At 46.2% G+C, this 27,048-nt stretch overlaps 1 protein-coding gene across 3 annotated transcripts in view; it reads right to left on the bottom strand.

Moving 5' to 3' along the window:
• The window catches only part of ARNT2 (aryl hydrocarbon receptor nuclear translocator 2), a 206,334-nt gene that overhangs the window by 157,188 nt on the left and 22,098 nt on the right, over positions 1 to 27,048 (bottom strand). For 2 of the 3 annotated variants that reach the window (XM_073568674.1, XM_073568672.1), the window contains exon 3: positions 21,662 to 21,773. In XM_073568674.1, the coding sequence (XP_073424775.1) occupies positions 21,662 to 21,773 (112 nt within the window). Of the gene's footprint in view, positions 1 to 21,661; positions 21,774 to 23,918; positions 24,045 to 27,048 lie in introns of those variants that run through there. The other variant, XM_073568673.1, reaches the window with a different exon arrangement.

The following is a 27,048-nucleotide window of genomic DNA, read 5'->3' on the forward strand; positions in this document are numbered from 1 at the left end:
AGCCCTTGTACACTCTTGGTACGCCATAGCCCTTGTACACACTTGGTACGCTATAGCCCTAGTACACTCTCGGTACCCACAGACCTTGTACACTCTCAGTATGCCATAGCCCTTGTACACTCTCGGTATGCCATAGCCCTTGTACACTATTGGTACACCATAGCCCTTGTACACTCTCGGTACGCCATAGCCCTTGTACACTCTCAGTATGCCATAGGCTTTTTCCTCAATACTTCAGCTGTATATATGGATTTTTTATTCGTTCCCGGAATACAATAATACCATGCTATAATGTTATAAGCTTTTTATACTGTCCTCTGGACTTTTTTATCCAGCTATTTCTTAGTGATATCTATTAAGCCACAATATATATGGCCGCCTTTCTGGCTTACTTACGAGTAGTCAACCAGCTGTCATAGACCCCTTAATGGCAAATCTTAATGAAACAGCGATGCAGGGGAACGCTTGTAGAGACCCCATGGCTCAGCCACGTCACTTACCACCACCCTCACACAAGCTTTGTGAAATTGCTATTATTCGTAATCATCTAATTTCTAAAGTGGTTCCACAGCGCTCACGTTCTGCTTTCCTGACGGACTCTCATGCACCAGACTATTCTACAATCTTGTGATGAGCCAACAGAGGCCCGTTTAGTAGAGCAGATAATTGGGAACGAGCACTTGATCGGACGCTTTTTGTCCTATTATCAGCACAATTCTCATATATCGAGTGATTGGATTGCTCAAGCCGGCATTAAAATCATTGTCATCAGCAGCATATTGTCCTGTTTGCCGACAACCATGATATCATGTGTGCACCCAAACGATCATATTTCTGATCAGACTATCTAAACAGGCTGTTAAATGACCGCCAATTGTCTTGTTTGTGGCTGATTGGCAATTGCTTAACAGCCTTGATCGGAAGGTGTAAATGAATGACAAGCACCCATAGGCAGTGGTCACACTAGCTTATAACAAGGCCAAGTGTTATCCGATGTTATCAGGTAGGACTCGGCCCAATGTTACTCTATGGGGCAGAGCAGAAATGCGATTATTTTCTCATGCTGATTCGGAATGACAAAGCGATGGCAGCATTCTGTGTGGGGCAGTGTATATCGGACGACCCATCTATGGATGCAAAACACTGGACTGCACTCGGATGTCATCCGAGTGCTGCCAGATATATGCAAAGTCAGGCCATGAAGGAGATGGAGAAATGATTTTCTATCTTCTCCGCACCTGTGCTGCCTTTCTCTGATATGTGAGCGGATCAGATCAGAGCACTGACACTTGGCTCACGCTCTCAGCAGAGCAGGAGCCGAGGGTCATTGGCATGTCGCATCCGACGCCATATGCGAATGTGATTCCAGCCATAACACCAGAATACAACATTCACTGCTGTCCACGTGGCGATGTCAAAAAATGAAATGAGACGCTTGCAGTGGGTTTCTGGGCTTTAACTCCAGGCAGTTGCTGCAACTGGCACCACATTTTCCTGGGACACTGCCCAGACAATCAAAAAGGAGACCGTGGATTACGACGTGCTGTCTGTCAACTTTATCTAGTGGCTGTGTGCTACAAATATTGGAAGAAACTTTCTGCTGTACATGAAGACCAGGACAGGACAGGCCTCAGAGGTAAACGTCACATTCACTGGCAGCAAGTCAATGGCAGAAATGTGACCCAGAAGGGGGAGATGTATAAAGACTTTGAAAGTTGCTCAAAACAGACGACTTATTTGTTTCTTTAATTTTTATATCCTGGACTGGAAAAATGAGTACTAAGGTCTGATAGATGGCACTAGGCCTCTGCCTCAGCTTTCCATTGCTGCAGTAACATACACAATGTACCAGTGACACGCATGGTGTACTTACCTAGGTCATAATACACATTATGCTCCCGTGCTGCGGTCCAATGTAGGGAATAAGAGCTCATGGGTTATAGCACAATACCGCCATCTACTGATGACATCCTGACACTGCACAACTGCGAGGAAAACTTTCTACAGGCGATAAATACCCGGTGCATACAAAATTTGGAATATTGATGGTCTTGCGTTAAAGATTTAAATATAAAGCTTTCTTACATGGGGAAAACGCTGTTCTCTGTACACCGGCGACTTGGCATTTGGACTTTACACTTTACACTGTGTTCCAAATTATTATGCAAATTGGATTTAAGTGTCATAAAGATGTTATTTTCTTGTTTATCAAATAAACTCATAGATGGTATTGTGTATCAGGGCTCTTTGGATCACTGAAATCAATCTCAAATGCCTGTGATAATTAGTTTACCAGGTGATCTCAATTAAAGGAAAGCTACTTAAGAATGATGTTCCACATTATTAAGCAGGGCACAGGTTTCAAAGAATTTAGGAAATAAAAAGGATCTCTCTGCTGCTGAAAAGCATCAAATAGTGCAATGCCTTGGTCAAGAGATGAAAACATTAGATATTTCCCAAAAACTTAAATGTTATCATTGTACTGTGTAACCTGCCATCTATAGTGCCGGGGACAGGGCAGAGTAACCTGCCATCTATAGTGCCGGGGACAGGGCTAAGTAACCTGCCATCTATAGTGCCGGGGACAGGGCTGTGTAACCTGCCATCTATAGTGCCAGGGACAGGGCTGTGTAACCTGCCATCTATAGTGCCGGGGACAGGGCTGTGTAACCTGCCATCTATAGTGCCGGGGACAGGGCTGTGTAACCTGCCATCTATAGTGCCGGGGACAGGGCTGTGTAACCTGCCATCTATAGTGCCGGGGACAGGGCTGTGTAACCTGCCATCTATAGTGCCGGGGACAGGGCTAAGTAACCTGCCATCTATAGTGCCGGGGACAGGGCTGTGTAACCTGCCATCTATAGTGCCGGGGACAGGGCAGAGTAACCTGCCATCTATAGTGCCGGGGACAGGGCTGTGTAACCTGCCATCTATAGTGCCAGGGACAGGGCTGTGTAACCTGCCATCTATAGTGCCGGGGACAGGGCTGTGTAACCTGCCATCTATAGTGCCGGGGACAGGGCTGTGTAACCTGCCATCTATAGTGCCGGGGACAGGGCTGTGTAACCTGCCATCTATAGTGCCGGGGACAGGGCTGTGTAACCTGCCATCTATAGTGCCGGGGACAGGGCTAAGTAACCTGCCATCTATAGTGCCGGGGACAGGGCTGTGTAACCTGCCATCTATAGTGCCGGGGACAGGGCAGAGTAACCTGCCATCTATAGTGCCGGGGACAGGGCTGAGTAACCTGCCATCTATAGTGCTGGGGACAGGGCTAAGTAACCAGCCATCTATAGTGCCGGGGACAGGGCTGAGTAACCTGCCATCTATAGTGCCGGGGACTGGGCTGAGTAACCTGCCATCTATAGTGCCGGGGACAGGGCTGAGTAACCTGCCATCTATAGTGCCGGGGACAGGGCTGAGTAACCTGCCATCTATAGTGCCGGGGACAGGGCTGAGTAACCTGCCATCTATAGTGCCGGGGACAGGGCTGAGTAACCTGCCATCTATAGTGCTGGGGACAGGGCTAAGTAACCAGCCATCTATAGTGCCGGGGACAGGGCTGAGTAACCTGTCATCTATAGTGCCGGGGACAGGGCTGAGTAACCTGCCATCTATAGTGCTGGGGACAGGGCTAAGTAACCAGCCATCTATAGTGCCGGGGACAGGGCTGAGTAACCTGTCATCTATAGTGCCGGGGACAGGGCTGAGTAACCTGCCATCTATAGTGCCGGGGACTGGGCTGAGTAACCTGCCATCTATAGTGGCGGGGACAGGGCTGAGTAACCTGCCATCTATAGTGCCGGGGACAGGGCTGAGTAACCTGCCATCTATAGTGCCGGGGACAGGGCTGAGTAACCTGCCATCTATAGTGCCGGGGACAGGGCAGAGTAACCTGCCATCTATAGTGCCAGGGACAGGGCAGAGTAACCTGCCATCTATAGTGCCGTGGACAGGGCTGAGTAACCTGCCATCTATAGTGCCGGGCAGGGCTGTGGAGTCGGAGTCGTGGAGTCGGAGTCTGTAGAAATGTACCGACTCCGACTCCAGCTTTAAAAAAAATGTATTAATATTTCATAATTGAACTTTCATATGAATTTTATCAATGTTACTCAAATATATATGTTCTATCAAACTATGAACAACAGTGATAAGCAGTTCTGCTGGAGATAGAGACATTTCTTACTTCTTGTGTGTCACTGTTCTCCACTGCCCTTATCTAATCTTATACTTGGTTAACCTCATGCTGCCCCAACCCCCCTACTTACAATGTATGAAACTGAAAGTGAAAATGTGTTGCAAATTCTTAGTAGTAAAGCTCCTCCTCTAGACTAGATCATACTAGGTGTGCGTCTTCCAAGCATCTCACAGCTGCCTGCTACTCAGAAGAGGAAGACTGTAAGAAGTATTATCCTTTCAACAAACTTTGCATCAGTTAACTGTGAGTACATGAGGAATAATAACAGTATTACTGACCACTATATATCAGTTGTACGACCTGGCAATAATTTTGTACAATTGTTTTTAGGAAAAACAATTGTCATTTGGATGGTGAATGCAGAATTAAAAACCTGAGAATGTCAAAGAAGCATCACATTAAATCAGCTGTATTTGAACATTTCACCATCACTCAAGATAGAAAACAGTCTGTCAGTGTATGACAAATGATCCAGACGAAAACAAATGCTGTGAAGCCAAGATGAGTGCATATTCAGGCAAAGATAAAAATGCTCCTACCAGAGCTTCTAATCTAAAGAGACATTTACAGCGTTTTCATCCAGAAGTACTGAAAGCAGTGGATGAGAAAGACTGCATCCAAACCAATGAACCAGTGCCCAGCTCTTCCAGCCAAACATAGGAGCAAAGAACTTTGCAGCCATCAGTTGCAAGATATTTTGTCAGTGACAAAGTTACTGTGACAATGACAGTAGATCATAGAATCATAGAATCGTAGAGTTGGAAGGGACCTCCTGGGCCATCTGGTCCAACCCCCTGCTCAAAGCAGGATTCGCTAAATCATCCCAGTCAGATGTCTGTCCAGCCTCTGTTTGAAGACTTCCATTGAAGGAGAACTCGCCACTTCTCGTGGCAGCCTGTTCCACTCATTGATCACTCTAACTGTCAAAAAGTTTTTTCTAATATCTAATCTGTGTCTCCTCCCATTCAGTTTCATCCCATTGCTTCTAGTCTTTCCTTGTGCAAATGAGAATAAAGTTGATCCTTCTACAATGTGACAGCCCTTTAGATATTTGTAGACAGCTATTAAGTCTCCTCTCAGTCTTCTCTTTTGCAAACTAAACATTCCCAAATCCTGCAACCTTTCCTCATAAGACAGGGTTTGCAGACCGGTCACCATTCTGGTCGCTCTTTTCTGAACTTGCTCCAGTTTGTTGATGTCTTTTTTAAAATGTGGTGCCCAAAACTGGACACAATATTCCAGATGAGGTCTGACCAAAGAGGAGTAGAGGGAAATAATGACTTCACGTGATCTAGACTGTATGCTTCTGTTAATACATCCTAGAATTGCATTTGCCTTTTTTGCTGCTGCATTACACTGTTGACTCATATTCAGTCTGTGATCTATTAGTATACCCAAGTCTTTTTCACATGTGCTGTCACTTAGCCCTATTCCTCTCATTCTATATATGCTTTTTTCATTTTTATTGCCCAGATGTAGTACTTTGCATTTCTCCCTGTTAAAAACCATTCTGTTAGTTGCTGCCCACTTCTCCAGTTTGTTTAAATCTTTTTGAATCCTCTCTCTCTCTTCTCTAGTATTAGCTATCCCTCCTAGCTTTGTGTCATCAGCAAATTTAATCAGTTTACCCTCAATTCCTTCATCTAAATCGTTGATAAAGGTGTTGAACAATACAGGGCCCAGGACAGAGCCCTGTGGTACCCCACTTGAGACATTCTTCCAACTGGATGTGCAGCCATTTACGACCACTCTTTGGGTCCGATCACTAAGCCAGTTATGAATCCACCTACCAGTTGCCTTGTCCATTCCATACTTAGTCATTTTTTCAATAAGGATTGTATGAGATACTTTGTCAAATGCTTTGCTGAAGTCAAGATATACTATATCTACAGCATTTCCTTGATCCACCCAATCAGTGATACCGTCATAGAAGGAAATTAAGTTAGTCTGACATGACTTATTAGTTACAAACCCATGCTGACTCTGTTTAATCACTTCATTCTTATCCAGGTATTGACATACATGTTGTTTAATAATTTGTTCAAAGATCTTTCCTGGTATAGAAGTCAGACTCACCGGCCTATAGTTGCCTGGGTCCACCTTCTTCCCCTTTTTGAAGATAGGAACCAGGGCTGTGGAGTCGGAGTCGGTGCTCATTTTGGTGGAGTCGGAGTTGGAGTCGGTATAAAATGGACCGACTCCGACTCCTAAAATATATAATAAATTGGGTACAGTAATTCAATGCAGGATGTGCTGAATATTTTTTCATAGGAGTTTGGGAAAGTTATGAAATGTCCTATAAATGGCTGTTATATTCCTGATCTAAGGCTACATTCACACACAGCGTTTTTCCTGCGTTTTTTGAGGATACGTTTTTCAGCTGCAAAAGCTGATCATCTTTTTAAAAAACTGCATCACCTGAAAGGATTTTGAGCTCATAGATAATGTTTTCAATAGCAAAAGCAGATTAGAAATCTGCTCTATCTATATATCCATTTATCCATATCTGTGTCCATATCATATCTGTACCAAAAAGAATGAAAGCTGGGTAGTACACCAATATATATTCTGTTCTATCTAAATATCTTGATTATTGGATCATAAAAATGATTAAATGTCTGAGGTTCACATTGTACTACAATAAATTTTTCACTTAAATATAAGCAATATGTGTGGGAGTCGGAGTCGTGGAGTCGGAGTTGGAGTCGGTGTAAGGGAAATTGAGGAGTCGGAATCGCAGGTTTGGCTTACCGACTCCACAGCCCTGATAGGAACAACATTTGCTCTTCTCCAGTCTTCTGGCACTTCTCCTGTTCTCCAAGGATTTTCAAAGATTATGGAGAGGGGTTCAAAAATTTCTTCTGCTATCTCCTTCAGTACTCTGGGGTGTAATTCATCTGGACCTGGAGACTTGAATTCATTTAGGTTAGCTAAGTGTTTCCTCACTATCTTTCTGTTTATAGATATCCTGGATTCTTCTATTCCCTTAATAGGACAGTGAATAACAGTTGATGTTACATTTCCTTTCTGAGAGAAAACAGATGCAAAATAGGAATTTAAAAGTTCAGCCTTCTCAACATCCTGTCTTACCATTTCATCATTTTCATCCTGTAAAAATCCTATAGCATCTTTGACTTTTCTTTTACTTTTGACATATCCCCAAAATCCTTTATTATTGCTTTTGACATCTCTTGCAAGCCTCAATTCATTTTTACATTTAAAAAACAGATCATAGAGCTTGTTGTATAGGATAGTGTGCCTATTTCATTATTTTCACGACCAGCTTTTATGTGTCTGAAAGGGGAAATGGCCCGCAAGCTTGGTGTTTCTCTGGAGAGAGAGTATTAGAAAATTAGTACTCGAAGAAGCTTTTAAACAAAAGGAAGAACTAAAAAAACTCTCAAGGGACGCTTTCTGTTTCTTAAAATGGATGCCTGCACACGTCACAGAGTGAACTATTTTGCCATCAATGTCCGATTTGTTTGTGACAAAAATGAAATAGTTACCAAGACATTGGCAGTAAAAGACACCAAAGCTCATCACACCAGTGAGTTTCTCCAGGTCTTGGTGGAAAAGGCTCTGCAAGACTATGAACTTAAAAAAGAGCAAGTTCTTTCTGTCGTAACTGACAATGCTTCAAATATGATAAGTACTATTAAGCTAATGAATGAGAGTAATGATGGTGACCAGCAGCTAGAAGAACATTCTGGGTCCACAGACACAGAAATGTTTGAAATAGAGGAACACAGTATTGTAACTGAGGAGCAAACTGAAGTTGCTTCAGATGAACAGCAACATGATAGTTTAGATGATCTTGTTGAAACTGTGTCAATATGTTCTTTCATTCATCACATGCGCTGTGTTGTGCACACGCTACAGCTGGCTATAAGAGACAGTCTGCAAGAAGGACATGCTGCTGCACTGATTGGCAAGGTGAGAAAATTGGCTACTGTTGCCAGAACCCCTAAAGTTGACTCAATTTTGAAGAGATGTGCTGGAAAAGGGGCAATTATTGATCAAGCCACACGATGGGGCAGTACTTACTTAATGATTCAGCGCTTGGTTGAACTGAAAACCTTTCCTGTAGACATGGCTAACCCTCAACTGACGCTAAATGAAAGTCAGTGGAATCAGGTGACTGAGCTGGAAAAATTGCTAGAGCACCCATTTACAGTGACTAAAAAATTACAAGCAGAGGACTTAACTCCAGGTATTTTCTTAAAGGAGTGGAAGAACCTGATGTTTCGCCTGTCCCAAAGAGGAGGGTTAATTGCAAGTGGCATTGCTACATCAATGAAACGGAGAGAGGAGCTACTATTACAAAATAACATTCTTTTGGCAGCTGTTTATGTAGACCCAATGCATCGGATTCTTCTAGATGATCAACAGCTAAGTAAAGGAAAAGAAGCTCTGTTTGAAATAGCAGTAAGGATGAAAGGGTTGCAGAACAGTCAGGAGGAACAAGAAGAATTTGGTCGTCCTGCCACATCTTCACCCTCATCATCAACTGATGAAGAATTTAATTTAGAAAAATATTTGGATCACAAGGACCGTGCAAAGCGTTCCCGCATAGAAGAAGAGTCATCCCCATCAAGGAACACAGCCAGTACATTTCAGCAGAATTTTTCATGTGCACTAAAAGAAATTGAGAAATTTGACCGTTCATCAAAAATAACAGTGCAACAAGCGATTCCTCTGTATCCTGACATTGTCAGAGATGTTGCCCGAGTGGTTACTGCTTTGCCACCAACACAAGTTAGTGTAGAGAGGTTGTTCTCTGCTCTCAAAATAATTAGATCAGATTTGAGGGCATCCATGAAGGAGGATCTGACAGAGGCAATACTTTTTCTGAGGACAAATTTATAGATTTCTTCTTATTAACTGCATAAAAGTGTTTATTGCATATTTACTTACAGTTTAGAAAAGTTTATAAAAGTTATTTTCTATATTCTAATTGTATTCTAATAAATGTAGTTTTTGCTCTAAGTGGTCTGATTACTTATATGATGGTGAGAAACTGAATAAGCACGATGTTTAATATTTTACAACAGTAAATTTGTTGTTATGAATTGGCCATTTATGAAGGAGTCGGAGCCGGAGTCGGAGCCTGATAAAATCCAGGAGTCGGAGTCGCAACTGTGGCTTACCGACTCCACAGCCCTGGTGCCTGGGACAGGGCTGAGTAACCTGCCATCTATAGTGCCGGGGACAGGGCAGAGTAACCTGCCATCTATAGTGCCAGGGACAGGGCAGAGTAACCTGCCATCTATAATGCCAGGGACAGGGCAGAGTAACCTGCCATCTATAGTGCCGGGGACAGGGCTAAGTAACCTGCCATCCAGGGCTGTGGAGTCGGAGTCGGAGAGTCGGAGTCGGTGCTCATTTTGGTGGAGTCGGAGTCGGAGTTGGAGTCGGTATAAAATGGACCGACTCCAACTCCTAAAATATATAATAAATTGGGTACAGTAATTCAATGCAGGATGTGCTGAATATTTATTCATAGGAGTTTGGGAAAGTTATGAAATGTCCTATAAATGGCTGTTATATTCCTGATCTAAGGCTACATTCACACACAGCGTTTTTCCTGTGTTTTTTGAGGATACGTTTTTCAGCTGCAAAAGTTGATCATCTTTTTAAAAAACTGCATCACCTGAAAGGTTTTTGAGCTCATAGATAATGTTCTCAATAGCAAAAGCAGATTAGAACTCTGCTCTATCCATTTATCCATATCTGTCTATCCATATCGTATCTGTACCAAAAAGAATGAAAACCAGGTAGTACACCAATATATATTCTGTTCTATCTAAATATCTTGATTATTGGATCATAAAAATGATTAAATGTCTGAGGTTCACATTGTACTACAATAAATTTTTCACTTAAATATAAGCAATATGTGTGGGAGTCGGAGTCGGAGTCGTGGAGTCGGAGTTGGAGTCGGAGTCGGTGTAAGGGAAATTGAGGAGTCGGAGTCGGAGTCGCAGGTTTGGCTTACCGACTCCACAGCCCTGCTGCCATCTATAGTGCCAGGGACAGGGCTGAGTAACCTGCCATCTATAGTGCCGGGGACTGGGCTGAGTAACCTGCCATCTATAGTGCCGGGGACTGGGCTGAGTAACCTGCCATCTATAGTGCCGGGGACTGGGCTGAGTAACCTGTCATCTATAGTGCCGGGGACAGGGCTAAGTCACCTGCCATATATAGTGCCAGGGACTGGGCTGAGTAACCTGCCATCTATAGTGCCGGGGACTGGGCTGAGTAACCTGCCATCTATAGTGCCGGGGACAGGGCAGAGTAACCTGCCATCTATAGTGCCGGGGACAGAGCTAACTAACCTGCCATCTATAGTGCCAGGGACAGGGCAGAGTAACCTGCCATCTATAGTGCCGGGGACTGGGCTGAGTAACCTGCCATCTATAGTGCCGGGGACAGAGCTAACTAACCTGCCATCTATAGTGCCGGGGACAGGGCTAAGTAACGTGCCATCTATAGTGCCAGGGACAGGGCTGAGTAACCTGCCATCTATAGTGCCAGGGACAGGGCAGAGTAACCTGCCATCTATAGTGCCAGGGACAGGGCAGAGTAACCTGCCATCTATAGTGCCAGGGACAGGGCAGAGTAACCTGCCATCTATAGTGCCAGGGACAGGGCAGAGTAACCTGCCATCTATAGTGCCGGGGACAGGGCTGAGTAATCTTATAGCATCTTTGACTTTTCTTTTACTTTTGACATATCCCCAAAATCCTTTATTATTGCTTTTGACATCTCTTGCAAGCCTCAATTCATTTTTACATTTAAAAAACAGATCATAGAGCTTGTTGTAAAGGATAGTGTGCCTATTTCATTATTTTCACGACCAGCTTTTATGTGTCTGAATGGGGAAATGGCCCGCAAGCTTGGTGTTTCTCTGGAGAGAGAGAGTATTAGAGAATTAGAAATCGAAGAAGCTTTTAAACAAAAGGAAGAACTTAAAAAAACTCTCAAGGGACGCTTTCTGTTTCTTAAAATGGATGCCTGCACACGTCACAGAGTGAACTATTTTTCCATCAATGTCCGATTTGTTTGTGACAAAAATGAAATAGTTACCAAGACATTGGCAGTAAAAGACACCAAAGCTCATCACACCAGTGAGTTTCTCCAGGTCTTGGTGGAAAAGGTTCTGCAAGACTATGAACTTAAAAAAGAGCAAGTTCTTTCTGTCGTAACTGACAATGCTTCAAATATGATAAGTACTATTATTAAGCTAATGAATGAGAGTAATGATGGTGACCAGCAGCTAGAAGAACATTCTGGGTCCACAGACACAGAAATGTTTGAAATAGAGGAACACAGTATTGTAACTGAGGAGCAAACTGAAGTTGCTTCAGATGAACAGCAACATGATAGTTTAGATGATCTTGTTGAAACTGTGTCAATATGTTCTTTCATTCATCACATGCGCTGTGTTGTGCATACGCTACAGCTGGCTATAAGAGACAGTCTGCAAGAAGGACATGCTGCTGCACTGATTGACAAGGTGAGAAAATTGGCTACTGTTGCCAGAACCCCTAAAGTTGACTCAATTTTGAAGAGACGTGCTGGAAAAGGGGCAATTATTGATCAAGCCACACGATGGGGCAGTACTTACTTAATGATTCAGCGCTTGGTTGAACTGAAAACCTTTCTTGTAGACATGGCTAACCCTCAACTGACGCTAAATGAAAGTCAGTGGAATCAGGTGACTGAGCTGGAAAAATTGCTAGAGCACCCATTTACAGTGACTAAAAAATTACAAGCAGAGGACTTAACTCCAGGTATTTTCTTAAAGGAGTGGAAGAACCTGATGTTTCGCCTGTCCCAAAGAGGAGGGTTAATTGCAAGTGGCATTGCTACATCAATGAAACGGAGAGAGGAGCTACTATTACAAAATAACATTCTTTTGGCAGCTGTTTATGTAGACCCAATGCATTGGATTCTTCTAGATGATCAACAGCTAAGTAAAGGAAAAGAAGCTCTGTTTGAAATAGCAGTAAGGATGAAATGGTTGCAGAACAGTCAGGAGGAACAAGAAGAATTTGGTCGTCCTGCCACATCTTCACCCTCATCATCAACTGATGAAGAATTTAATTTAGAAAAATATTTGGATCACAAGGACCGTGCAAAGCGTTCCCGCATAGAAGAAGAGTCATCCCCATCAAGGAACACAGCCAGTACATTTCAGCAGAATTTTTCATGTGCACTAAAAGAAATTGAGAAATTTGACCGTTCATCAAAAATAACAGTGCAACAAGCGATTCCTCTGTATCCTGACATTGTCAGAGATGTTGCCCGAGTGGTTACTGCTTTGCCACCAACACAAGTTAGTGTAGAGAGGTTGTTCTCTGCTCTCAAAATAATTAGATCAGATTTGAGGGCATCCATGAAGGAGGATCTGACAGAGGCAATACTTTTTCTGAGGACAAATTTATAGATTTCTTCTTATTAACTGCATAAAAGTGTTTATTGCATATTTACTTACAGTTTAGAAAAGTTTATAAAAGTTATTTGCTATATTCTAATTGTATTCTAATAAATGTAGTTTTTGCTCTAAGTGGTCTGATTACTTATATGATGGTGAGAAACTGAATAAGCACGATGTTTAATATTTTACAACAGTAAATTTGTTGTTATGAATTGGCCATTTATGAAGGAGTCGGTGTCGGAGCCTGATAAAATCCAGGAGTCGGAGTCGGAGTCGCAACTGTGGCTTACCGACTCCACAGCCCTGGTGCCTGGGACAGGGCTGAGTAACCTGCCATCTATAGTGCCGGGGACAGGGCAGAGTAACCTGCCATCTATAGTGCCAGGGACAGGGCAGAGTAACCTGCCATCTATAATGCCAGGGACAGGGCAGAGTAACCTGCCATCTATAGTGCCGGGGACAGGACTGAGTAACCTGCCATCTATAGTGCCGGGGACAGGGCAGAGTAACCTGCCATCTATAGTGCCAGGGACAGGGCAGAGTAACCTGCCATCTATAATGCCAGGGACAGGGCAGAGTAACCTGCCATCTATAGTGCCAGGGACAGGGCAGAGTAACCTGCCATCTATAATGCCGGGGACAGGGCAGAGTAACCTGCCATCTATAGTGCCGGGGACAGGGCTGAGTAACCTGCCATCTATAGTGCCGGGGACTGGGCTGAGTAACCTGCCATCTATAGTGCCAGGGACAGGGCTGAGTAACCTGCCATCTATAATGCCAGGGACAGGGCAGAGTAACCTGCCATCTATAGTGCCAGGGACAGGGCAGAGTAACCTGCCATCTATAATGCCGGGGACAGGGCAGAGTAACCTGCCATCTATAGTGCCGGGGACAGGGCTGAGTAACCTGCCATCTATAGTGCCGGGGACTGGGCTGAGTAACCTGCCATCTATAGTGCCGGGGACTGGGCTGAGTAACCTGTCATCTATAGTGCCGGGGACTGGGCTGAGTAACCTGCCATCTATAGTGCCGGGGACTGGGCTGAGTAACCTGCCATCTATAGTGCCGGGGACTGGGCTGAGTAACCTGTCATCTATAGTGCCGGGGACTGGGCTGAGTAACCTGCCATCTATAGTGCCGGGGACTGGGCTGAGTAACCTGTCATCTATAGTGCCGGGGACTGGGCTGAGTAACCTGCCATCTATAGTGCCGGGGACAGGGCTGAGTAACCTGCCATCTATAGTGCCGGGGACTGGGCTGAGTAACCTGCCATCTATAGTGCCGGGGACTGGGCTGAGTAACCTGCCATCTATAGTGCCGAGGACAGGGCTGAGTAACCTGCCATCTATAGTGCTGGGGACAGGGCTAAGTAACCTGCCATCTATAGTGCCGGGGACAGGGCTGAGTAACCTGCCATCTATAGTGCCGGGGACAGGGCAGAGTAACCAGCCATCTATAGTGCCGGGGACAGGGCTAAGTAACCTGCCATCTATAGTGCTGGGGACAGGGCTAAGTAACCTGCCATCTATAGTGCCGGGGACAGGGCAGAGTAACCTGCCATCTATAGTGCTGGGGACAGGGCTATGTAACCTGCCTTCTATAGTCCCGGGGACAGGGCTAAGTAACCTGCCATCTATAGTTCCGGGGACAGGGCTATGTAACCTGCCTTCTATAGTCCCGGGGACTGGGCTGAGTAACCTGCCATCTATAGTGCCGGGGACAGGGCTGAGTAACCTGCCATCTATAGTGCTGGGGACAAGGCAGAGTAACCTGCCATCTATAGTGCTGGGGACAGGGCTAAGTAACCTGCCATCTATAGTGCCGGGGACAGGGCTGAGTAACCTGCCATCTATAGTGCCGGGGACTGGGCTGAGTAACCTGCCATCTATAGTGCTCGCTTTACAAGACATTAGTTGTATGATGCTGCCCTCCGGTGGCAGAGTCGACACATTACACTAGCATAACACGCACATACAAGACAGAAGATTTTCACAAATCTGTAATAGAAATGTATAATAGCTGCCCAGGTAAACTCCAGATTAACTACAAAAAAAACCCTGCAAAATTTATTTCATTTAGCATAAATACAGATACTATCAGCCATAGATAAATCTACTGGGGGTCTTAGGTAGCTTTCAATCCATGTACTTTATAATCCTAGACTCAGATGGGAGCACTGTTTCCCCTATACTTTACACTGCAGTATTAGGATGTCAGATTGCAATGCACAGACTGGCTGCACATCTCCTGATCCGACTGTGTTAGATTCATATATTTCTATGAGGCTGTCACACTAAATGCAAAATGTTTTTACTAAAGCTGTGGAACCCCAATGGCAAGAAGAAATATATAAACTAATATTTCAAACAGAAGAAAAACACAATTTAAAATCGGAAATTAAACATTGATCAGCCTTATTATTGGTTGAATTAACAAAATATGTGTTGAACAATACAAAATCAATTATCACTCAGTGAAGCAAAACAAAATCATGTCAATGCCGGGGACTGGACTAAGTAACCTGCCATCTATAGTGCCGGGGACAGGGCTGAGTAACCTGCCATCTATAGTGCCGGGGACTGGACTAAGTAACCTGCCATCTATAGTGCCAGGGACAGGGCAGAGTAACCTGCCATCTATAGTGCCGGGGACAGGGCTGAGTAACCTGCCATCTATAGTGCCGGGGACAGGGCTGAGTAACCTGCCATCTATAGTGCCGGGGACAGGGCTGAGTAACCTGCCATCTATAGTGCCAGGGACAGGGCTGAGTAACCTGCCATCTATAGTGCCGGGGACAGGGCTGAGTAACCTGCCATCTATAGTGCCGGGGACAGGGCTGAGTAACCTGCCATCTATAGTGCCGGGGACAGGGCTGAGTAACCTGCCATCTATAGTGCTGGGGACAGGACTGAGTAACCTGCCATCTATAGTGCCGGGGACAGGGCTGAGTAACCTGCCATCTATAGTGCCGGGGACTGGGCTGAGTAACCTGCCATCTATAGTGCCAGGGACAGGGCTGAGTAACCTGCCATCTATAGTGCCGGGGACAGGGCTGAGTAACCTGCCATCTATAGTGCCGGGGACAGGGCTGAGTAACCTGCCATCTATAGTGCCGGGGACAGGGCTGAGTAACCTGCCATCTATAGTGCCAGGGACAGGGCTGAGTAACCTGCCATCTATAGTGCCGGGGACTGGGCTGAGTAACCTGCCACCTATAGTGCCAGGGACAGGGCTGAGTAACCTGCCATCTATAGTGCCGGGGACAGGGCTGAGTAACCTGCCATCTATAGTGCCGGGGACTGGGCTGAGTAACCTGCCACCTATAGTGCCGGGGACAGGGCTAAGTAACCTGCCATCTATAGTGCCGGGGACAGGGCTAAGTAACCTGCCATCTATAGTGCCGGGGACAGGGCTGAGTAACCTGCCATCTATAGTGCCGGGGACTGGGCTGAGTAACCTGCCATCTATAGTGCCGGGGACAGGGCTGAGTAACCTGCCATCTATAGTGCCGGGGACTGGGCTGAGTAACCTGCCACCTATAGTGCCAGGGACAGGGCTGAGTAACCTGCCATCTATAGTGCCGGGGACAGGGCTGAGTAACCTGCCATCTATAGTGCCAGGGACAGGGCTGAGTAACCTGCCATCTATAGTGCCGGGGACTGGGCTGAGTAACCTGCCATCTATAGTGCCGGGGACAGGGCTAAGTAACCTGCCATCTATAGTGCCGGGGACAGGGCTGAGTAACCTGCCATCTATAGTGCCGGGGACTGGGCTGAGTAACCTGCCATCTATAGTGCCGGGGACAGGGCTGAGTAACCTGCCATCTATAGTGCCGGGGACAGGGCTGAGTAACCTGCCATCTATAGTGGCGGGGACTGGGCTGAGCAACCTGCCATCTATAGTGCCGGGGACAGGGCTGAGCAACCTGCCATCTATAGTGCCGGGGACAGGGCTGAGTAACCTGCCATCTATAGTGCTGGGGACAGGGCAGAGTAACCTGCCATCTATAGTGCCGGGGACAGGGCTAAGTAACCTGCCATCTATAGTGCCGGGGACAGGGCTGAGTAACCTGCCATCTATAGTGCCGGGGACAGGGCTAAGTAACCTGCCATCTATAGTGCCGGGGACAGGGCTGAGTAACCTGCCACCTATAGTGCCGGGGACAGGGCTGAGTAACCTGCCATCTATAGTGCCGGGGACAGGGCTGAGTAACCTGCCATCTATAGTGCCGGGGACAGGACTGAGTAACCTGCCATCTATAGTGCCGGGGACAGGGCTGAGTAACCTGCCACCTATAGTGCCAGGGACTGGGCTGAGTAACCTGCCATCTATAGTGCCGGGGACAGGACTGAGTAACCTGCCATCTATAGTGCCGGGGACAGGGCTGAGTAACCTGCCATCTATAGTGCCGGGGACAGGGCTGAGTAACCTGCCACCTATAGTGCCAGGGACTGGGCTGAGTAACCTGCCATCTATAGTGCCGGGGACTGGGCTGAGTAACCTGCCATCTATAGTGCCGGGGACAGGGCTGAGTAACCTGCCACCTATAGTGCCAGGGACTGGGCTGAGTAACCTGCCATCTATAGTGCCGGGGACTGGGCTGAGTAACCTGCCATCTACAGTGCCGGGGACAGGACTGAGTAACCTGCCATCTATAGTGCCGGGGACAGGGCAGAGTAACCTGCCATCTATAGTGCCGGGGACAGGGCTGAGTAACCTGCCATCTATAGTGCCGGGGACAGGGCTGAGTAACCTGCCATCTATAGTGCCGGGGACAGGGCTGAGTAACCTGCCACCTATAGTGCCAGGGACAGGGCTGAGTAACCTGCCATCTATAGTGCCGGGGACAGGACTGAGTAACCTGCCATCTATAGTGCCGGGGACAGAGCTAACTAACCTGCCATCTATAGTGCCGGGGACAGGGCTAAGTAACCTGCCATCTATAGTGCCGGGGACAGGGCTGAGTAACCTGCCATCTATAGTGCCGGGGACAGGGCAGAGTAACCTGCCATCTATAGTGCCGGGGACATGGCTAAGTAACCTGCCATCTATAGTGCCGGGGACTGGGCTGAGTAACCTGCCATCTATAGTGCCGGGGACTGGGCTGAGTAACCTGCCATCTATAGTGCCGGGGACAGGGCTAAGTAACCTGCCATCTATAGTGCCGGGGACAGGGCTATGTAACCTGCCTTCTATAGTCCCGGGGACTGGGCTGAGTAACCTGCCATCTATAGTGCTGGGGACAGGGCTAAGTAACCTGCCATCTATAGTGCCGGGGACAGGGCTATGTAACCTGCCATCTATAGTGCCGGGGACAGGGCTATGTAACCTGCCTTCTATAGTCCCGGGGACTGGGCTGAGTAACCTGCCATCTATAGTGCCGGGGACAGGGCTATGTAACCTGCCTTCTATAGTGCCGGGGACTGGGCTGAGTAACCTGCCATCTATAGTGCCGGTGACAGGGCTAAGTAACCTGCCATCTATAGTGCCGGGGACTGGGCTGAGTAACCTGCCATCTGTAGTGCTCGCTTTACAATACATTAGTTGTATGATGCTGCCCTCCGGTGGCAGAGTCGACACATTACACTAGCATAACACGCACATACAAGACAGAACATTCTCACAAATCTGTAATAGAAATATATAATAGGTGCCCAGGTAAACTCCAGATTAACTACAAAAAACCCCTGCAAAATTTCTTTCATTTAGCATAAATACAGATACTATCAGCCATAGATAAATCTACTGGGGGTCTTAGGTAGCCTTCAATCCATGTACTTTATAATCCTAGACTCAGATGGGAGCTCTGTTTCCCCTATACTTTACACTGCAGTATTAGGATGTCAGATTGCAATGCACGGACTGGCTGCACATCTCCTGATCCGATTGTGATAGATTCATATATTTCTATGAGGCTGTCACACTTGGGTCAGATGTGCGGCCAGTCCGTGCTTTGCACTCTGACATCAGACCGATCATCATTGACATCTGAAACAGCCCTCACTGGTCCAGGTTAGCACAAACTCACCACAAGCACACCAGGAGACGTAGTCATTGCTACAGCTAGGATAGATTGATTCTGTACTACAATAGGAGAAGGTGACAATGGTCATACATACAGTAAAGTTTAAAGGGGTATTCCCGCCTCATACATTCATATCCACAGGAAATGCCTTACTTGTGTATAGAAGATGTAGAGGATCCGTTTCTATCTCAAGTACGGGCACCCATCATGTGCTGGTTTCCAACTACCTCTCAGCACATCAGAGCCTGTTCTTGAGGAAGATGCCGTTCCCACACATCGTGGGTATGCCAGAAGTGGGTCAGATGGGAAAACCTCTTTAATCCTAATAACATTAATTTATTGAACTTTTAGTTCAGAAAAAGGAAAACCAACAATAGGCCCTTCCTAGTTCCCATGGCTTGGGCTCATTCTGTATGACTACACTGACACATATGTAATGGATCGGAAAATGAGAGTGCAGCTGGAAATTCAGGAGACCGTGCACCAGACGTGTGTCTGCATCCAGCTCCTCGTCCGTCTCCATAGAACTTTATGAGCACCAACTGACATCTCTTAGCTCAGTATTGGGAAATGTGTATTTGCTGAATACAGATTTCACCTGAGAACTGAGAGTGACAGATCAGTCCAGGAGAAAGAAGCCGATTTATCTAACAGGATATATTACAGAAGTTTCTTATTTTCATATGTACTGACGATTTATTAATAAAAATAAAATGGTGGTTACTGTATACATCATTTGACTACATGTAGATATTCTCTCAGGACCTCTAATCCATGACCGCATGTTTAGCTTAGCTGTGATCACTGTATAGACTGCTGTGGCTAATGAACGGAGACACGACTGGGGCTGTGACCACTGTATAGACTGCTGTGGCTAATGAACGGAGACACGACTGGGGCTGTGACCACTGTATAGACAGCTGTGGCTAATGAACGGAGACACGACTGGGGCTGTGACCACTGTATAGACTGCTGTGGCTAATGAACAGAGACACTACTGGGGCTGTGACCACTGTATAGACTGCTGTGGCTAATGAATGGAGACACTACTGGGGCTGTGACCACTGTATAGACTGCTGTGGCTAATGAACGGAGACACGACTGGGGCTGTGACCACTGTATAGACTGCTGTGGCTAATGAATGGAGACACTACTGGGGCTGTGACCACTGTCTAGACTGCTGTGGCTAATGAACAGAGACACTACTGGGGCTGTGACCACTGTATAGACTGCTGTGGCTAATGAACGGAGACACGACTGGGGCTGTGACCACTGTATAGACAGCTGTGGCTAAAGAACGGAGACACGACTGGGGCTGTGACCACTGTATAGACTGCTGTGGCTAATGAATGGAGACACTACTGGGGCTGTGACCACTGTCTAGACTGCTGTGGCTAATGAACAGAGACACTACTGGGGCTGTGACCACTGTATAGACTGCTGTGGCTAATGAACGGAGACACGACTGGGGCTGTGACCACTGTATAGACTGCTGTGGCTAATGAACGGAGACACGACTGGGGCTGTGTCCACTGTATAGACTTCTGTGGCTAATGAACGGAGACACTACTGGGGCTGTGACCACTGTATAGACTGCTGTGGCTAATGAACGGAGACACGACTGGGGCTGTGACCACTGTATAGACTGCTGTGGCTAATGAACGGAGACACGACTGGAGCTGTGTCCACTGTATAGACTTCTGTGGCTAATGAACAGAGACACTACTGGGGCTGTGACCACTGTATAGACTGCTGTGGCTAATGAACGGAGACACGACTGGAGCTGTGTCCACTGTATAGACTTCTGTGGCTAATGAACGGAGACACTACTGGGGCTGTGACCACTGTATAGACTGCTGTGGCTAATGAACGGAGACACGACTGGGGCTGTGACCACTGTATAGACTGCTGTGGCTAATGAACGGAGACACGACTGGAGCTGTGACCACTGTATAGACTTCTGTGGCTAATGAACAGAGACACTACTGGGGCTGTGACCACTGTATAGACTGCTGTGGCTAATGAACGGAGACACGACTGGAGCTGTGTCCACTGTATAGACTTCTGTGGCTAATGAACGGAGACACTACTGGGGCTGTGACCACTGTATAGACTGCTGTGGCTAATGAACGGAGACACTACTGGGGCTGTGACCACTGTATAGACTGCTGTGGCTAATGAACGGAGACATGACTGGGGCTGTGACCACTGTATAGACTGCAGTGGCTAAGGAACAGAGACACTACTGGGGCTGTGACCACTGTATAGACTGCTGTGGCTAATGAACGGAGACACGACTGGAGCTGTGTCCACTGTATAGACTTCTGTGGCTAATGAACGGAGACACTACTGGGGCTGTGACCACTGTATAGACTGCTGTGGCTAATGAACGGAGACACGACTGGGGCTGTGACCACTGTATAGACTGCTGTGGCTAAGGAACAGAGACACTACTGGGGCTGTGACCACTGTATAGACTGCTGTGGCTAATGAATGTAGACATTACTGGAGCTGTGACCACTGTATAGACTGCTGTGGCTAATGAACGGAGACACTACTGGGGCTGTGACCACTGTTTAGACAGCTGTGGCTAATGAACGGACACACTACTGGAGCTGTGACCACTGTGGGTAATGAATATAGCCTTTACTGGTCCTGTGACCACTGTGTAGACTTCTGTGGCTAATATATGTGCACTACTGGAGCAGTGATATAGCCTGCTGTGGCTGGTGTACGTAGACCCTACTGGAGCTGCAGCAACGAGTGTTATTGTATAGAGTTAGCTAACACACATGCACTGTATGGCCACTATTGGGCTTGTGACTACATGGACACTGACCCCCTGTCTGGGCGCCACTGTAATAACGGATGGCTGATTATTTGTTATTACGGAGCTTGGGCAACAATAATCCCACAATAATACCAACTAAATGGCAAGTGTTTTACATAGTAAGAGGCCTTGACTTTCCTTAAAAACTGAAGACATATGTAATCTTACCCGGACCGCCGTTTTCCACCCCGTGATGGCAAGGGACCAGCCATTCTGACCTGGCCGGCTGTCATGGCAGCTCCTGGTAATGTCACTGATCCTGGTATTTCTGTGGTCATTTCTGTGAACCAGAAACCAGAATATCAGAGCTCAAATAGTACTTTCCACAACAAACCAGTAAACCACATAGTATGTGCCCTACACAATGAGTAACACGTAGATGGTGACATTTTTACAGATCAAGTATCCGAATATTACAGCGACCACATTAAAAATTGTCAATTTCATCCAGAAAAGTGGGACAATATTTTATTCTCACTTTGCATGTATATGTAATCTGTTTTTTGTTTTATAGCAGCAGTTATTAATCACTTACGAGACAATATAGAATTTCCCATGTTAAAGAATTGCAACGTATCCGTATAAATCAGATGCTACATTGTGGCTCCGTATGAAATCCGATTTCTTTGCTTTCCTTCTGACTCCAGGAAGAATCTAGCGCAGGCTGCAATTTTCTCACAAACAGATTCAGTCTATTGAAAAAAATCCCTCATCTGCACTGCCCCACTGAGTAACATTGGTCTGAGAACTGTCCATTTTTTTTTTTTTCACCTACAGCACTTGGACCGAAAATACAGTTGTGTGAACCTATTCTTACAGAGAAACTCCGTTACCCTTCTGAACTATCAGATACTTCCAGAATATCCAACAGGTCTGTGTCTGAGATAAGTGTCTGAATACGAGGCTTTCTGGATGTTCACATAACAGATGAATGGCTTTTTACCATTATTAGCGAATTTACTTTGATCAGTCTTTAATACCTATAAGGACCAAGAACAGTGCAGCCAGGCAAGCCAATAACCAGTCAATTTCCAGAGATTGTAAACGATCTGTAAGGCCAGGTTCACATGAGCAGATTTCCAGACTGCAAAGTCCAGTCACAACCCGAACTTCCAGCCTCATAAGTGTCCAAGCATTGCAGTTTGTATCCGGCCCATGAAATATGCCCATGTGAACTTGGCCCAAGGCTAGGGTTTCCCAGTGTGGCTATTCAGCTGAAAACACTCCACAAGTGGTGGCGAATAGCTACATGATTTCAGTGGCAAAGAGAGAAATGCCCTTTAAAATTGTGCAGCCATTGGCCACCGAATGTGTATACATTAGGCCGGGGTCACACTTGCGAGAAACTCGCACGAGTCCCGCTTCTCAATACCCGGCACTGGCGCCGGCACTCGGACTGGAAAGTGCGGCTGCATGTATTTCTATGCAGCTGAGCGCTCCGGTCCCGAGTGCCGGCGGCTGTGCCGGGTAGTGAGACGAAAGACTCGTGTGAGTTTCTCACAAGTGTGACCCCGGCCTTAGAGCAAAACCCAGAATTAGAAAGCCATGGTGGCACGCCTGGCCACAGGATTTTTACCTGCAACTTTCCACTGTTTGTGTTCACACCCCAATTTACGACATTTTCCTCAAGATTTCTATGGCTCCTATTAATTCCGGTTTCCAAGGATGTGTGGGGCACAACCTTGTTCTAATTAATGAAGACTCAATGCTGTATATAAACGATATAATCAATAGCTATGACTGTCTGCATGACACAGTACAGCAGTGGCGGGGAACCTCAGGCCCGCAGGCCGTTTATGGCCCTCCATGACCTTGTATCCGCCCCTTGGGCAGATTCCCAGGGACCGCTGTCCATGGGCCAGTAGCTTTTGCCGGCCAAAGGCCCATTCATTTCTTCTTGCTCTGTGAGTACGCGCATGCAGTTTTCACTACCCAACGCCGAGACGCGTGCAATGAAAGATTACGTCCTGACAGCAGTGCCAGTGTCAGGATCTACCTTGTTCTCGGAGTTAGCGCACAATTTGTATGGCCCCTGAAAGATGGTATAAATATCCAAATGGCCATTGGCAGAAAAAGATTTCCCACTCCTGCAAGTAAAGAATCTGCCTAGACACCAGTTATATCACCACTTATATTTGCACTTTGTAAGAGACAAGGTTGTCAGAATAGGATCTCTCTGAGCCACCAGGACCTATACAGACAGATATCTGAGAAGCTACCGTAAGATCTGTGTGATAGACGCTGCACTGCTCCACAAATGAGTGAATCCGCAATCCGTCTGATAAAGCCAAGCAGAGATGGATCTACTGCCAGTGACGACCACCACACACAAAGACCACGGTAAGCCAGGCCACAAGAACACGGCACATAGTGCATACCACCCTGCTAATCACAGCTAAGCAATGCAGAAACAATAAACTTTTACCTCCACGAGAATGAATAAGTAAGAGCTGGTGCCGATCCCTCCTAGTAGAGAATCTCCGATTGAGAATAAGAGCAACATCAGTATGCAAGAAACCTGGCAGCAACGGCTGGGATGGAGGAGGGGGTGAGAATTTGTATTCAGCTCAGAACAAGACAACATCCCTAGCTGCCTCTGTTCTCAGCAATCGTGATTCAGCCAACAGTCTCAACAACCATCCCACCCCAAACACCGCCAGCGGATCTCCCATCAAATAGGTTGGAAATGGAGGATGCCTCATATGTAGGTCCCTAGAATGCAAGTGGGATGCACCCATGCGGTACCTTCATCCTCAATGTAACCACCAAAAAAGAGGGTTTTCTACAATAGTCTTCTAAGGCAACTAACAAGAAATGTCAGAATAGTGTCATCTGTACAAGTCCAAATGGTGGAAAGGACAACAATCAAATGGAGAAATATGTGCCGTCACTATGGGAGCTGAGCGCATGCCACAAATGTCTACGCTAGCAAAAGAAAACCCCAGAAACACAAAACTGTAAATCTAAAGTTTTCAGAGGTCTCAGACACAGCTCCTTCTCACATAAATCAGGAAAGATTGCCATTCTGGCTCACTTAGTCAGAGGCCCCACATGGGAACCCCTCTATAACATGCATAGGTCTAAATAGGGTATAATATAGGCCCCTGGGCAGATTGTAGGGGGCCCGTATAATTTGAGTTTACCAATTTCCTCAACTTGGAAAGTAAAAATCAAACATCAATGGAATAATGCAGGTAGTCACCTTTCTATTATAGTTGTTGTAAATGACTCATTAATGCCACAGGGTCCACAGGCATTACCACATAGCCGAGAAAGACGGAAAGGTTAAGCCCCCTGTTAGGCTAAGTTCACACTGGGCATTTTTGTTGCGTTTCTTATGCTAATGTTCAGCTGCTTTTACAGTACCAGCAAAGCCTATGAGATTTCAGAAATCTCATGCACACACATTGCTGTTTTTTTTTTTGTCATCAGGATATTGTGCTTTGCCGTTTTTTGTTTTTCTTTTACATACAGTAGAGCATGTCACTTCTTTCAGCATTTTTGCAGCATTTTTCACCCATTGACTTGAATGGATGGTGAAAAAAAACCTGCAAATATGCAGGTTGACTTTTCTTGCAGCGTATGTGCTGCAGAAAAGTCAAGGACAGCCGGATGTGACCTCACAGTCAGCTCTGCTACATCTAGATGGCAGGCTGCATGATGCGTCCATACAGCCTGTCATCCATCAGAGTGCACCCAAACCCCATTCACTTAAATGGGGGGCCCGACAATACAGTGTTTGACATGCTGTCATATCATTGACAGCGCGGCAAACAACGCTTCTGATCGGCAGCGAAACCATCCCCTTTGGTCAGAGCCGCGGTTTTCACACTGTCAAAAGACAGCATGAGCTCTCAGCTGTCATCAGAGGTATAAAGGTTACCTCTGGTCACTGGTGTCAGCTGATGGGACAACAGCTACCATCATCTGACACCTGCTGCCGCTAATAACAGTGAGAGCAGTAGCGAATGACGGGAGTATTAATCAGCCGCTCCTGCGCTGTAAACAAATAATTAAAAAAAAAATCTGCATGGGTTCCCTATATTTTTGATAACCAGCCAGGGAAAACTCATAGCTGGGGGCTGCAACTCTCACCTATCCGTCGTACTGTCCCATGCCGTAATCCATGTCTGGTGGAGAAATAGTATTCAACCTGTACGGTGCCAAGATGCGACTATCCAAGCTGAGAACCACTGGTGACTGAACTGCTGCCGGCGGTGACGTCACTGAAGTTGACTTCAAAGCCGGGCTGAACTGAGGTGACCTCGGTGAGATCCCTGCTAGCACCGTGAGAAAGTCACATGGTGCAGTGGCGAGTTCACCGCAGTTGAAATTCACCACAGTGAAATTCTCCCGGTGAACTCGTCTCTGCATCGTGCGACTGTCTCACCGAGGTCACCTCAGTTCAGCCCAGCTGGGAAGGCAGCTTCAGTGACATCACCGCCGGCAGCAGTTCAGTCACCAGTAGTTTTCAGGTTGGATAGTTGCATCTTGGCACCGTCCGGGTTGAAAACTATTTCTCCCCCAGACATGGATTACGGCGCGGGGCAGAATAACGGATAAGTGAGGGATATTGTTGTTTTATTATTTTTGGTTTATTACAGGAAAACGAGGGCTTTGGTAGAATTAGGCGAGATTGTAAGTATGGTTTAATTAAGATTATTAAAGGAGTCTGTGTCATTTTTTCAAATAAAGGACTTTATTCTTGGTGTATGTGTTTTTATACAATGCGACTATGAAGTTAGTAATGGGGGGTGTCTTTTTGACGCCTCTCCATTACTAACCTCTGAGCTTGATGTCATCTGACAATACAAAGGTGTCATCACCCCACTTGTCACCACTACAGGGCAAGTGGGAAGAGCAAGGCTAAGTGCCAGATTTGGCACATCTTAGAAATGCGCCTTTTCTGGGGCGATTGAGAGCTGATATCTTTTAGCCTGGGGGGGACAGTATCCATGGCCCCTTCCTAGGCTATTAATAACAGCCCACAGCTGTCTGCAAAGCCTTTGCTGGTTATTAAATATAGGAGGACCATACGTCATTTTTTTTAGGGTCTCCCATTTTAATCGCCAGTAAAGGCCAAGTATACATCTGTAAGCTGATATTAATAGCCTGGGAAGATCACTGAGTATTACTCCCTTCCCAGGCTATAAACATCGGCCCCCAACCGTCGGCTTTCCCTCTGCTGGTTACAAAAATTACGCAGGAGACCACACCATTTTTTTCAGAAAAATAATCTTTTATTAATTAAATACATGTACATTAATTTGCACACACTGCATTAATTGTATTTGTCACAGACATCTGTATATCTACCTATTCTACATATGTTTACTGTATGTAATCCATCTCTTCCACAGAGCACATAAATTGCTGGCTTTTCTTCTATCTATGTAATATACCACCTTCATGCCGATGATACTCAGATCTATCTCTCTGGCCCAGACGTCACCTCTCTGCTCTCCAGAATCCCGGAGTGTCTATCAGCCATATCCTCCTTCTTCTCCTCCCGCTTCCTCAAACTCAATGTGGACAAATCTGAACGGATCATCTTT

The sequence above is a fragment of the Dendrobates tinctorius genome, unplaced genomic scaffold (genome assembly GCF_039654945.1).
Source record: "Dendrobates tinctorius isolate UK_male_01 unplaced genomic scaffold, ASM3965494v1 ptg000022l, whole genome shotgun sequence".
Lineage (NCBI taxonomy): Eukaryota > Metazoa > Chordata > Amphibia > Anura > Dendrobatidae > Dendrobates > Dendrobates tinctorius.